Genomic DNA, 13,327 nt, shown 5'->3' with positions numbered 1-13,327 from the left:
GTGAAGACAAGGCTCTGTGCCTTGTGATGGAGTGCTGGGCTAGGCAATGGAAGTCTGTCCCTGCAAACTCCGGAACTGACCTTTGTTTGGAGTAATAAATCTTGAGGGTTGTTTTTTTTCTGCTGTTGTGTGACAGTAATCTGGTTGGAAACTGAAAGAAGGACAGTATATCATGACTGGTTTGGTTGAAGCAGATCACAAATTGCAAGCTGAATTTGAATTAACTTGAGGGACTGAGCCTTAGTGCAGAGGTGAGGAAAAAGCTGAGTGAGGGAACAAAGCAAAGACAATTGATTTCACTTGGTGCTTCTAAATGTACACAGAACAGAAACACCTTGACTCATGCCAGGACTGCTGGCAGGACAAAGTGCTGCTTCAAGTGTCCTTTCCCTATTGAGTGAACACGGGAATATTTCCATTTCCCTTTAGCTCATTTGTGTTGCACATATGGTGTGGGATTCATCTCCCTTAGTTTCAATCATATAAAGTTAAACATCTAGTGAAGAAAAGAGTGAAGGAAAAGTTCCAAAGGTTTTTCTGTATCTCATGAGCTCTTTTAGAATGGAAAATGCAGCACCCTTGGAGTTTGATATCTCTACATTTGAGGGATATTTAGGAAACTTCAGTGGAGAGATGATTAACTTTGAAATAGATGAGGTTAGGTGAGATAAATTCTACCAAAGGAGAATTTTTCATTAAAAGAATTAGACTGAAAACAGTTATCCCAAATCTTTCTCAAGCAAGACCTGCCAAGCATCCAGCAGTGGTGCTGGGAGCTGTCAGAGCTGAGGGGGAGCTGGATTTGCTCAGCCATGAAAATCCTCACTGTCCTCAAATGCAGGAAAGACAGTCTGGCATTATCCAAGCAGGGGAGAAATTGTGACAGTCAGGTAAAGAGTATGACCTGTAGCACCCTAAATGTGTGGAAAAATTAACAAATCAGATGTTTTAATCTAGGGGTTTCAATACAGGAGAAGGGAAAAAGGATCGTAATGACACTCACAGGTTAGTGTTGACAATATTTAAAGGTATGTGTAAGCAGGTGAGTCTATGGACTCATACACAGGCTGCTTCCCTTGCTTTTGGAAGGTGTTTTACAAAGTAACATTTTCATTAAATTTTTAAATGTATGTGGAAGAGAAAATTCACTGGTTGTGAGCTACTCATTGAAAGTAAAACTTTGCAAATTGTATTGCCATGTTGCAAGTGAAGTGAAAAGGATGAGTAAAGGTATTGCCAGAAAATTACACAACCTTGGGTGGATGTGTGGTTGGTGCAAAATTCTGAAGAATCTTCCTCTTGGCCCTGAGGCAGGAGAGGTGGCTGAAGGAGCTGGCTGTTGCTGTACCCCAGCCAGGCAAAAAAAAAAATCACATTTTAAATGTCCCTGGAACAGCTCTAAGTTGTGTCTGCAGCTGAACTGATTCCTTGATGTCTGGGACATATGGAATTAAAAGTATAGAATAAAACCCTATTTAACACCTCATTCTGCTCTGTGCTAGACATAATAACATGGTAGGAGCAGATTTGATAATCTGCATATTTTATATCTCATATATTGGGTTTGTGCAGCCTTTGAGCAATGAAGAACTTGGTACAAGACAAATGTGTTATCTTCTTCATATGGAGTCTTCCTTCAATGCCCTGGCAAACTCCAGATGCCATAATTAAATATAGTGTCAGCCTAGTTGAGTAGAAATGCATCTAATTACTCCAGGATTGTCTTAGCCACTGTTATGCAATGTATGAATTTCATGTACTTTAATCCACTTGCAGTTTCATTTCTGTTTTGTCCAGCACTGTGCCAAGCTGAACTCTTGTTGCTTCAAAAAACCAGCTCACACTCTAACAACAATCAACCTGAATATCTGCCAGTTTTGAATGAATATAAGTGGATAATTGAAGTTATTTGCGATAATTGCATATGCTAAGCTTTTAATTTATTTTTATCCTTTATTTATAATTTCTGCTTTGATTGTGCTTTGCTGCACTTAGTGTGGCTGAGCATTGTCTGGCTGGGTTGCAGTGGAATTTGATAGCAGTCACAGAGCAGGCAGTTTTTGTGTGGCATTAGTTGCAAGACTGATATCTATCTTAAGCCATAAGCACTAGGAATTGGAATAGTAAAGTAACAGGCACTAAATTTTTGGTGCATCTTAGTGACAGCAACAGCAATTTTAGTACTAAACTTCCCTAGAAAATACCGCACAGCTGAGGAGAACAATCGGGGGTATAAAACACACTGCCAGGCTTTCTGAAAAGAGGAAACCTTCTGTGTGTGTTTGTGTGTCCCCACTTCAAGGACTGAATCAGCCACGGTGCCTTGCCCTGCTGCTGTGCTCCTGAGAGGAGCAAATATCCCTCCAAGGTCAGCATCAGAGTCTGATGCTCCTCTGTGTGCTATGGCAAACAGGTGCAAAGCTTTTTGTGATAAAACATTGACTTTGGGAAACCTGTTTTCACCCTGAGGCATTCACTGCTATCTGATATGATACTGGGTTTGGGCATGGGAAATAAAAGTGAGGCTGAGGAACAACATCAAACTCTCTCCTGGCTTCTTTACCTTGTCTGCTAAATGAGCTGTGAAAGGAGCACAGCCCAGAACTCTGAGGGAACTCAGGAGGACCTGCAGCACAATTAGCACCATGCCAGAATATTACCTAAGCTCAGTAAATGCTAATAAATCTTATACCCTCTCTAAACAGCCCCACCTTTTCAGAAGTTTTCAAAGCACCTGCAGCCTTACAGATTTGCTGCAGAGGAAAACCCCTTTTTCACATGTGAAACGAACCCTAAAGTGGGCAAGTCACAGGAAGGTACCTGGGTAATGTCCTTAAAGTCCAGTGATCTATTGCTGATCCCACATGCACAGTGTGGGTTTTTCACGGGGAAGCCAGTGAGGAAAATTGCTCTGATGATGGAAACCCAATCTTGTTTCTCTCCCAGGAATACTTTCAACTGCTGAACTGTGTTTAAATAGTTATCTGGCAGCACTTTAGGAAATATTTTTGGCATATTCACAGCTCAATTACTGTAAATTTTGATTGGGAATTAGACATGCAAATCAATAGTAAGGCTACTAAAATTGCCCTAAATATTTCACCTGAGGAACGGTAACTACTGGTAGTCGTAAGTATTTTCTGCACACAGAAAACTGGTGTTCCAGCACACAGACTGCTGCTGGTTTTTGGTTGGTAATGTAGCACAAACCTTGATACAAGATATGAAAGAAATCATGCTTTAAAAACAGGCATAGGTTTTCCTTTCTTGTTATCTGCTGTTTTTCTTAACAGAGTTCATTACATTTGATTAAGATAGAAATCTTGCTTACAATTCCATATATGTAGGAGTCAGAGAGACAGGCCTGTTAAAGTTACACAAATGATTATTATTATTTTTAGTTCCAAAACACATTTCAAATCTACATTGAAATTATACTAATGTTTTTAGGAACCTCAAATAGATCTGATGTCATGGGAAATAGTGAGAAAATTCGTTAGGGTTCAGGGTTATTTTTTCCTGTAGGTTGAATGCATTTGATGCTAGAATATAAGAGCAGCCTACACAGGTTTGTCTACACTTCTTTAATGACTGTGATATGCCTGTGCATTTTAAAAAAGAAATGTTATTAAATTATTATTATTGAATAGAAACTAGTTATGTTATGGACTTAGATGATGCCAGTACAAAGCTGATACTAGTTATAATTTAGTTTGAGCTATCAAATTAATTGATGCTTTCTTGTGATTTGTAGCAGTTTAGTTTTGAGAAGAACAGTTTTGAGAAGCATTTCTGTTTTTTTGTGTTGCAGTTAGTTCATCATAGAAAAACCGAAAGGAAACAATGAAACACAATTTTTAAAAAGATTTCATAGTTGAAAAGAGAGAAGGGCATAACTTCTGTCAGCATTCATGGATAAAGATTAGTAACCCTCCACAGTTCAGGAGTTCAGAAACTGTTTCAAATTTGGTTATGCTTATGAATTTATTTAATCTAACTTCAAAATGGGATTCTAATGAAGGAAAATCATTGAGAAGTAATCTGCAGCCCTTAAAAAGTACATGAAAAGAGAAAATATCTCAGAAGCTAAAATAACTACCCTACCCTCTGGATGTTTGGCTGATGTTTTTTTTCTTGAAATTGTTATTTTCAGCTTTTATTTTCACCTCTCCTCTCCATTTCTGTTCCTTTTCTCCCTTATTTTTTGTTGAATTCTTCTTCATCCATTCTGTTTCACCTTTCCTTTGCTCTATCTATAGCAACCAAACTTGAAAGAATTTATTTGGGAATATTAGTTCACTGAAATTATAATATCATTTGTCTAGAAAATTACCTTGTTAGGTAACTTGAGAGATAGTTCAGTGACTTATTTTTGAAAAGTTACTGTGAGGTAAAAACCATTTATTTTTCATCTCTCAACTTTTTCTGTGTAATTTATAACATTAGTACCACTGAATATACAAAACATAGAGCTTATGTTTTGGTGACCATTTTGAGGTTTTTTGTGATTGTGTTATTTGTTCATCTCCTGCTTCATTCCCTGTTTTTATGCATGTTGCATTGTGATATTCTGGGTCAGGCATTTCATCTTTGTCATGCTTATGTGTGTTGGGAAAATTCTAAGGATTAGTTCCTTAACTGAGAGAGCCTCAATTGAGGTGTGCCTTAGAACATTATAATTTCTTTATCAAAAGATTGTGTGCTGCCCTTGACCTGCCTGTTTATGTGCACACAGACACTTTTCCACATTTAGGGCTAAATTCTTCTGAAAACACCCCTGAATGGTGTGAGTGTACCAGTTCTCACACTGTGCTCATAATTCATTCCATGTAAGTGCATGCAGATAACTCACAATTCCCTGCAGGATAACCACAGCTTGGGAAGCATTTACTTGCTCCAGCAAGGAGTTGAGAGCATGGTTGCTCAAATGAAAATATATTGGCATTTCTATTTAGAGTGTCATTATAAACTATTAAGCTAAAATTGTTAATCATGCTAATGTTGAGACTCATTTGTAGATAACTGCTCAGTCATTAAAATATTTTAAAAGGGATCTTTTGCCTCCGTATAAAAAAGTTGCAGTATTACATGTGGTTTTTATGTTTTTGCCTGCAGAGTGTTAAGGAATTTCTTCCATTGTGCTTCAACCCTTTGGGGACCTCTTAAAAAAAAAAAAATCCAACCAATTCCCCCCCCAAAATACAACAAAACCCCATGAAACATTTGCATTCAATTTCTTCATTCCGATATAATTTGTGTATATCCACCAATATGTCATTTTGTGGAGTTGGACTTATTATTGGCTTTCCTTCATAATGGTGTTGAGATACTTTAAGCAAACTGTGGTTAAGGACTGGCACATAGAAAGTGCAGCACGTGCTTGTATTTTTTTCATTTCATGTACCAAAAGTTTAATTTTTTTATTTGGTTTTGTGAGGGCAAAGTACAAAATGTGCTTATGTATTTGCTTCTACAGCTTCAAGGAAAAATTCCTGCCAGTAGACACTTTACTTCTTTGTCATTGAGTTTCTTGTAGAGAATGTTGCTGAAATGTACATTAAAAAAAAAAAAAGTAACAACTGAAATCTTAATGAATAATTCAATAAAATAAAATGCAGTACTTTTCATTTCTGAGCTGCTCTTGTTACCAGATGTTTCTACTATTGCCCATCTTATGCTGCTCTAGTTATTTCTTATATGTGGGGATAAATCTTAGTTTAAATTTATTTCACTGAGGCAAAAATGTAATTGAAACACATTGGGATCAATACAAACTATATAAGAAGCCATGAATTATTTTTCTAGCCCGCTAGGTACTGATATCTAATATCACTGGTATCTCATGAAATGCTATAATAATTTTTCTTTTGATGATTAAGTAAGTATTTCAGCACAAAAAGAAAAACATCATTTCCTTCTCCATGTATTCTTTTCTGTATGAAGAATTTTTTTGATCCTTTCACGTTTTTGCTCTCAAGCTCATCAGTCATGAACTTTTGTATCAGGTGAGCTCAGAGTAGTAATACACCTATGCCTTTATTATAAAGGAAAATAAAGGTAATGCATTGAATTAGAGTAGTTATTTTACATAAAAGGCTTTTTTCATGTTTGAAAAATGAGGGCTGTATTTGTAAAATCCTTTCAGCAGGACACTAGCACGCTGATTAAAGTTGGGCTTCTGAGAATGTTCAAATGTGTACGGGTTTATTTCAGCTGCTATAAGGCTTCCCCTTCAGAGGAGAAAATTTGTGTTATTTCCCTTTTTAGATTCTAAAGACAAAGATTTGGGGCTCAAATGAACGTTCATTAATGTTTCACATTGCAAGGTCCGTTCTTGGTACTATTGAGATAGTGCAGGAGTAGTGGGAACAACAACACAGATATTCACAGTTCCATTTGAAATGTTTTCCCTCAGATACCCCTCCTGCAGCAGGTTGGGATGCATTGTTATTTTTGGGTTCTTTCACCCCTGTACGTAGGAAGGTGAGCTCAGATATTTTGCCAGTCCAGTTCTGGTTTGATTTGCTCAGTGTTGGACCCAGCTCAGTTCCAGTTTGGGTCAGATGGGTTTGCTGTGACCAGCTGGGTTTCCATGGGATGGGATGTTTAAAGCTGGAACCAGCCAAATGTCAGGGAGCTACTCCCAGCACAGGGCTCTGGGAAGGTGACCTTTGCTTCTCTCTATCAGCTGAGGCACCAGGACTATTTCCAGCTTTTAATTGTATGTTTGAGATTGTGGTTCTGCACCAAAGAAAAGTCTGGAGAGCCTCCCCACGGCGTGTGCAGGGAAGGGGCAGGAGCCTGGCAGAGACCCCGGGGTTTTGGAGCTGGTGCTGGTTGTGGGTGAGTGGGAGATGGGATGGGACAACTGGGAATGGGGATGGAGCCAGGGGGGAGATGGGATGGGCAGCTGGAGGTGGGATGGGGCAGCTGGGGATGGGATGGCACAGAGGGGAGATGGGATGGGGATGGGATGAAACGGGAGAGATGGGATGGAGTAGCTGGGGATGGGCAGGGGGGAGATGGGATGGGAATGGGATGCATCGGGGGAGATGGGATGGGAGGGATCAGGGGGAGATGGGATGGAGCAGCAGAGCAAGGCTGGGACTCGCTGCTGCTCTGCAGACCCGGCGAGTACAAACCCTCCCTGCAGCCACCGGCGCTCTGCTCAAACTGTCAGCGTTCTGCTCAACCATTTGTTCTGCATTGGCAACCAGAAATATTTTTCTTGGTTCAGTTTCCATTATAGCTCAAACTGTATAGCAATCAATATGAATTCTGATTTCATTTTGATTTATATCCAAAGAGTTGATAAATGTGCAAACTGTTATGAAAAGGGAGAAAAAAAAATGTGTGCATGGCTGCCCACTCCGCGTATTGTTAATGAGAGTCTGGACCTCGCTTTGTGATGTAAAATATGTGAAAACATCCATGTGTACCAGTGTCTGATAGAGCAAAGAAAATAAAAGACGCTGAGTATTCTTTGTTTGATTTTGGCTTGCACATATATGAATGTTCAGGTAGATTAAATGAAAATTAGGAGTTTTTTCCATGGGTAAAATACTCTGAAGTATAAAGAATGCTGAGTAAAACCTTAGAAAGGGTATAATGTCAGCTCCCAATAGAATCTCTGCAGCAAACCCCTTTATGAATTAAATGGTTCAGGTAGCTGTGTTTTGGTGCAACGGTGGTTTTTTCCTGTCAGATGGCAATGGTGAGGGAAATAACTACTACAAGGAATTCTGGATATTGTTAAGAGGGCAAAAATCCTACTGAAATGCTGCCATTCAGTAAATGTTACTTCTGTAATTGCAGAAAAATCTTGTGATAATGTACCACGTTAAGGTAGTATTTCAGCCTGCTTGGTAAACAAAACTAGTCTATATTTTTCTTATCATTTATAGTTGATGTGTAATTTAGAAATTAATTTTTATGTCAGTTTCTTGAAATCAAGTGCATTATTGGGGAATTCCTCCTATTTGCTGTTAGGGAAGATTTGAAAAGTGCTCCTAGGTGCAAAATAAAGTCCATGTGAAATCAACTTTATTTCAGAATGGGAGATAGAGAAAGCTGAGCACTGGTGAAAAAAGAGACTTTTTTATTTCTGTATTTATTAATAAGTGAGCTGTCTTTAGAGCTTTGTACCACCATCAATGGGTACTGAGGGTTTAAAAAACTTGGTCTTTTATTTCTTTTTTAAAATCTAAATCGTTTATTTCTATTCAGTGAAGTAAGAGAGCAGATAAATTGCACAAAATGCTTAAACAATCTCTATTTTTATACTGGGTTGTAAATTTGTTTTCCATTATTTCAAAAACACACTTTTTTTTCCCAGCGTCTCGTTGAAGCTGCAGAAGATGCTTACCTGAAACATGAATTTGATGCTGACTTACAGGTAGGAAATAATTATTTTCTTGAATGTTTATCATCAGAGTATAACTAAGGGTTTATACAACAGCTTGCTTGAAGAAAGCCAATCATGTGAGTAATAGAAGGATGCTGATCACAGAAAATGGAATTAATGAAGGCTGGCTCAGTATTTTGACAGGTTATGTACTTAGTGCTGGTGTGTTGGGACGCCAAGCAGGTGGCTTTTACTCTTTCAGAGATTTCATTTAAATTCCCTTGCATATCTGTGGAGATCACATTTTAAACCCAGCAATTAGCCTCGTGTTGTGTCGCTGCTGTGTGCTGGTGAGGAGCTGCTCTGCTGAGAGCCGAGTTTGCAGATGGGGAGGGACCCACAGGGATGGGATTAGCATGACCTTGGTTTGTGCCAGTGGTTTGTGCTGGGATCTGGAGCAGAATTGCCTTTTCTCTCTCCTAGAAGCCCTTGGAGCTGCACCACTGCCGTGTGCTCCCTTTAGGAATGACACAGGAGGGAGCAGCACCATGGCAGCTCGCAGCTAAAAATGGTTAAAACAAAAGCCTTTTCCTGAATAAGACATATAATTAAGACACATAATTAAAAAAAAAAAAGTTGGTTTTAGAAACTGAGTAATTTAACCTGACATTAAAAGTTTAACAGAAAGTCTTATTCAATGCTTAGGTGAGTAAATACCTCCTTACCTTCAATTGAATACCTAGATCCATGGTTTCTGGAATGAACGCTTTTTTTTGAATGTTAGGTGGAGTTTTGTCTTTGTCTCTCCCTTGTTTTAATTTTAAAACCTTCTCTGAATATTTGCCATAAGTCTATTTACATTTTGAGCTTAAAGAATAAAAGGAAACAGACTTTTTCCACAGGCATTTTCCCATATGTATATCTAAGAAATAAACTGATCTTTTAGGTTTTCTTTTCAGATTTTGCCATGGTTATTTCCAGTAATCACAAACCACTTTATTTTAATGAGAAAATGATGCAAATTACTGATTTCTGTGCAGAAAGGAAGAAAAAATAGAGTCATCTTATCAGAAACAAGCATAAAAAAATTGAGTTTAGAAGGCTGTGATACTGAGATCTGTCAGCCCAGGCTGGAGTAAGGATAAAATGAGCCCGCTGAAAATGATCATTCACATTATTGTTGTATATTCGAGGAGTGCTGAGTTTTCTATTCAAATGCTTTAGAGTTCTATTGTACCCCAGCCTTGCAGAGGTGTGCTGCGTTTCATTCTGTTGAACTTTAAGCCTTGGAGAAATAGGAGCCATTGTCTGAATAAATCAGAAACACACTTGATAGAAGATGTTTCAGAGGGCTGCAGTAAATGCTCCTCCCCTGCAGGACAGTTCTCACTTTGACAAAGTCCTTCATTTGCCGGCTCTGGCGATATTAACACTTTGAGGAAGCCAGTTAAAAGCCATTTGTGTCAGCAGCATTAACAGGACAATCAAATCTTTGTGTGGAGCTCTGTTGTTTATTACTGTCACGGTCCATTAAAGCTAATCAATTGTTAATCTTGGTTTCAGCGACCCCTTTGCAACCCTTCCTGGGTGATTGTTGTTCTTTATCAAAAATCTCATAATACCATCTGCTCAATAGAAAGTAATGGCCAGGATGATTTGATAGTGTACATTCAAGTGGAAGGGGACAGGAGGCTTATAAAATGTACAGTGTATACAATTCTGCTATCAAAGAGGAATTTCTTGGCATTTGTATTGCTTTGGCCGACGTGTGGAAGACAGGATTAAATGCTTTGAATTAGTGATATGTGATACAGCATCAGCCTGTGCTCTTTGTGCACAGATACTCAGGAAAATCAGAAAGCAAATAAAGAAAGTGGTTTTCTTGCTTAGGAGAATGACAATAAAGTGGGTAACATCTTCTGCTAGGAGATGCTCTGCTTAAAAAAAAAAATCAAATAATTTATAATTATTGTTAACTGAAATTTGACCTCCTGATCTTTTACTAGTTCTGTGCTTGAGAGTGTGTTTTGTAAGATGTGAACTGCCTTGTTATGGTTCACAGAAACACTGTGGTGGATTTGGTCTTCTGTGTCTCGAGGACAGCATAGATAATATTATTTTAGTACATAAAAATGATAGAAGGGAGAAATAAAATAATATTAATATTTTTATTGACTGTAGAAGAGCACCAAGTTAAAGAAAATAATAACTGTAAGAGTTCACCTTTTAGACTGCTGGTATTCTCTTCAGCAATGCTGAAACTGTATTACTTGGTTGGACTAAACCTGATCCCTTCTGGGCATTTTTCTTAGTAACATTATTAGTTTTGTCCTTAGTTATTCCATAAGTATTCTAATCAATAAACTGTAATTCTGTGTAATGGTCTAAGCACTCAACTATCTATCCCTGGATTGAATCTATTGGCACCACTGACCTTGTAGTTATAAACATAAATAAAATTCCCAGACAATTGAAAGAAATAAATCAAAATGGGTGATGTGATGTTTAACTCATCAGCATTATTATACACTGCACGTTTGAGTAATGGCCAAACTATGAATCAGTGAGAGCAGACCTTAAAGATTTACCTTGCAATATTTGGGGTTTGGGAGATTCTTTTTTTTCCTATTAGGGATGTGAGGTTATAAGGAAATAACCTTCTAAATGCTACTTATATTTGAGTCTCAGTCCTGGGTTTTCTTACCTCGTGGATAAGGGTGCAAGTCATTCCGTGTTATTAAATATTCTTTCTAAGATTATAAGTGGAATTTCTTTAGTCATGCCTAATGCATTTGGGGATGTAAAATAAGTTACCATTTGTATTACTGCAGCAGGTTGCCCTGTCACAATATATTCACAGGTGCAAAGAATTGCTTCCTTTACATGGGAATGTCTCTGTGCTCACCTTTGTTTAAAATTAAGCCATTTCCCTGATTTTGTCACTTGAACATAATGGAAAAACCCCCAGCATAGAGGTCAACTGCTATTTTCAGATATCCACAAAGGGGACAGAGTATTGGCTGTTGCAGGTTTTGAAGTAGTTCTACAATCATCCTTTAGTTTTCTTGGCTTAGCTGTTTGCCAGAGAAAAGAATCTGGAGAACGATATTAAAGAGATTACCATCTTATGGTAGGAGATGATGTATTAAATAAAATAAATTAAAATTATTTATAATTATTGGTAACTGAAATTTGGCCTCTTGATCTTTCACCACCTCTGTGCTTGGGGGTGTTTCCTAAGCTGTGAACTGTGTTGTTGTGGTTCACAGAAACACTGAGGGGTTTGGTGTGCAGACCCCTGGAAGAGGCTCTGAAGTGGAAAACTCTTCCCTGGAGCTGCCACGCAGGGAAGAATTTGTTGCTCACTGTGTCACCTGTGTCACCTGGACTGAGCCCTGCGCACACAGACCTGCACAGAGCCAGGGCAGGACCCCTCTGGCAGGGCTGGGCTTTTTTGGGCTCCCAAATCTCAGGAGGGGGTGCCCAGCAGTGGGGCTGGTGCTGGGCTTTACTCCGTGCAGCAGCAATAATAACTTGTGCTTTGTTTCTTACAATTTTAGAAGAAAGTTTTGTAATAACTTAGCGCCTACCCAGTTTTTGTACTTCTGACCCCAGTGACTGGAAGAAGTAATATAAAATTTTGTCATGACTACTTGTTCATTTGCTGACTGATTTCACTACAAACACACATCTGCAGGGTAGTTCTTTTATTTTCTGTGTGTTAATTAAGTTCATTAGTTCATTTACTTTACATTCCTGCCGAGTTTTCTCTGCATGTGTGTGATGTGGTGATAAAAAAGCAAGGTTATTTCTTTCGGCTGGAATCAAAGCTGTGTGCACAGTTGATGCACCGGAATTACCAGATTTTATGTTTCTGATTGTTGTAGTTTTCCTTCCTGCATAAGACAGCAGAGATTCAAGTGACAATGTGTTAAGGTGGTTTGACCTTATTTCAGTTTTATGCCTGAAGACTAGAAGAGGATTAATCAAATAGTTTTTAGGAAAGGATTCGTTTCTTTTAAGAATACTCTTAAAGTTAATTTAGTGGGATAAAAAAGGAATACTGGTGTAAGGCTGTTTTTCATTATTCATTTTTCTAAGATCTATAACATATGGCTGAGCCTTAAGGAAAAGGTTTGCAAAACTATACCAGAGTCAGATACCTGTCTGCCAGATTTTGCTGTCTGTTAACCCCAAATTGCATTTCATGTCCTTGAAAAATCACATCCTTACTTTCAGACTGTGTGTGTTGGCTACATTAAAAGACTTGTGAAATCAGCAGATGGAGAGCTAAGGGGTTTCCAGTGGTTTACACATGTGAACAATGCACTTTTTTATAAAAAAATAAAGACTTGAGATGTTTAGGAGAAAGCACAAGTAGTAAAGGAGGGCTGAGGAACACAATTAGTCCAGTTTGTGTGATTTACACTTCTGGGTCTAATCCTCCAACTGTTAATATTACTCAATAGTTTATTGTTTAAGGAGAGCTGCCTGACTTTTTCTAAATTTGCAATTTAACTGTTAAATACAAAGCCTAAATAAAATAAAATATATAGATATAAAATCATAACCTAAATTGATGCTACTTTAAAAAAATCTTACCTAAATGTTCATTTAGTATAATGATGCCAGGCAAAAATTTACAAAGATGGATTATTAAATGTTTAGGGATTTAATCAGCATTTAAACAAACAGATGATAATGACATTGATATCAGGTACTGAAAAATACAAGGAAAAAAAATAATAGAGAACAGCCATTCCACATAGTCTTTTGAAACTCCTGTTATAACACATGCATTACTTTTATGTTAGTACTTCAGACAAGTCTGTTTGTGCATTTATAATCTCACTAATATTGCATGAAGCACATGATAAGTAAATTTACAGTCTATTAATATTTCTTGGTGTTAGAATAATTTCCACTAGTCTGAATTCAGCTCTTGAAGGGTCCTGGACATGCACAATGGGAAAGGGAAGCCTG

At 37.9% G+C, this 13,327-nt stretch overlaps 1 protein-coding gene across 4 annotated transcripts in view; it reads left to right on the top strand.

Moving 5' to 3' along the window:
- Positions 1 to 13,327, top strand: part of CACNA2D3 (calcium voltage-gated channel auxiliary subunit alpha2delta 3) — a 382,402-nt gene that overhangs the window by 111,990 nt on the left and 257,085 nt on the right. For 3 of the 4 annotated variants that reach the window (XR_012582234.1, XM_074549897.1, XM_074549896.1), the window contains exon 4: positions 8,336 to 8,395. Coding sequence is in view for 3 of the 4 variants with exons in the window: in XM_074549897.1 (XP_074405998.1) it covers positions 8,336 to 8,395 (60 nt within the window). In the remaining variant the exon portion in view is untranslated. Of the gene's footprint in view, positions 1 to 6,554; positions 6,844 to 8,335; positions 8,396 to 13,327 lie in introns of those variants that run through there. The other variant, XM_074549898.1, reaches the window with a different exon arrangement.

This window comes from Zonotrichia albicollis, chromosome 12, assembly GCF_047830755.1.
Source record: "Zonotrichia albicollis isolate bZonAlb1 chromosome 12, bZonAlb1.hap1, whole genome shotgun sequence".
In the NCBI taxonomy this organism is placed as follows: Eukaryota; Metazoa; Chordata; class Aves; order Passeriformes; family Passerellidae; genus Zonotrichia; species Zonotrichia albicollis.
Note: the sequence above shows the minus strand (reverse complement) of the source record. Positions and strands in the feature narration are given on the sequence as shown.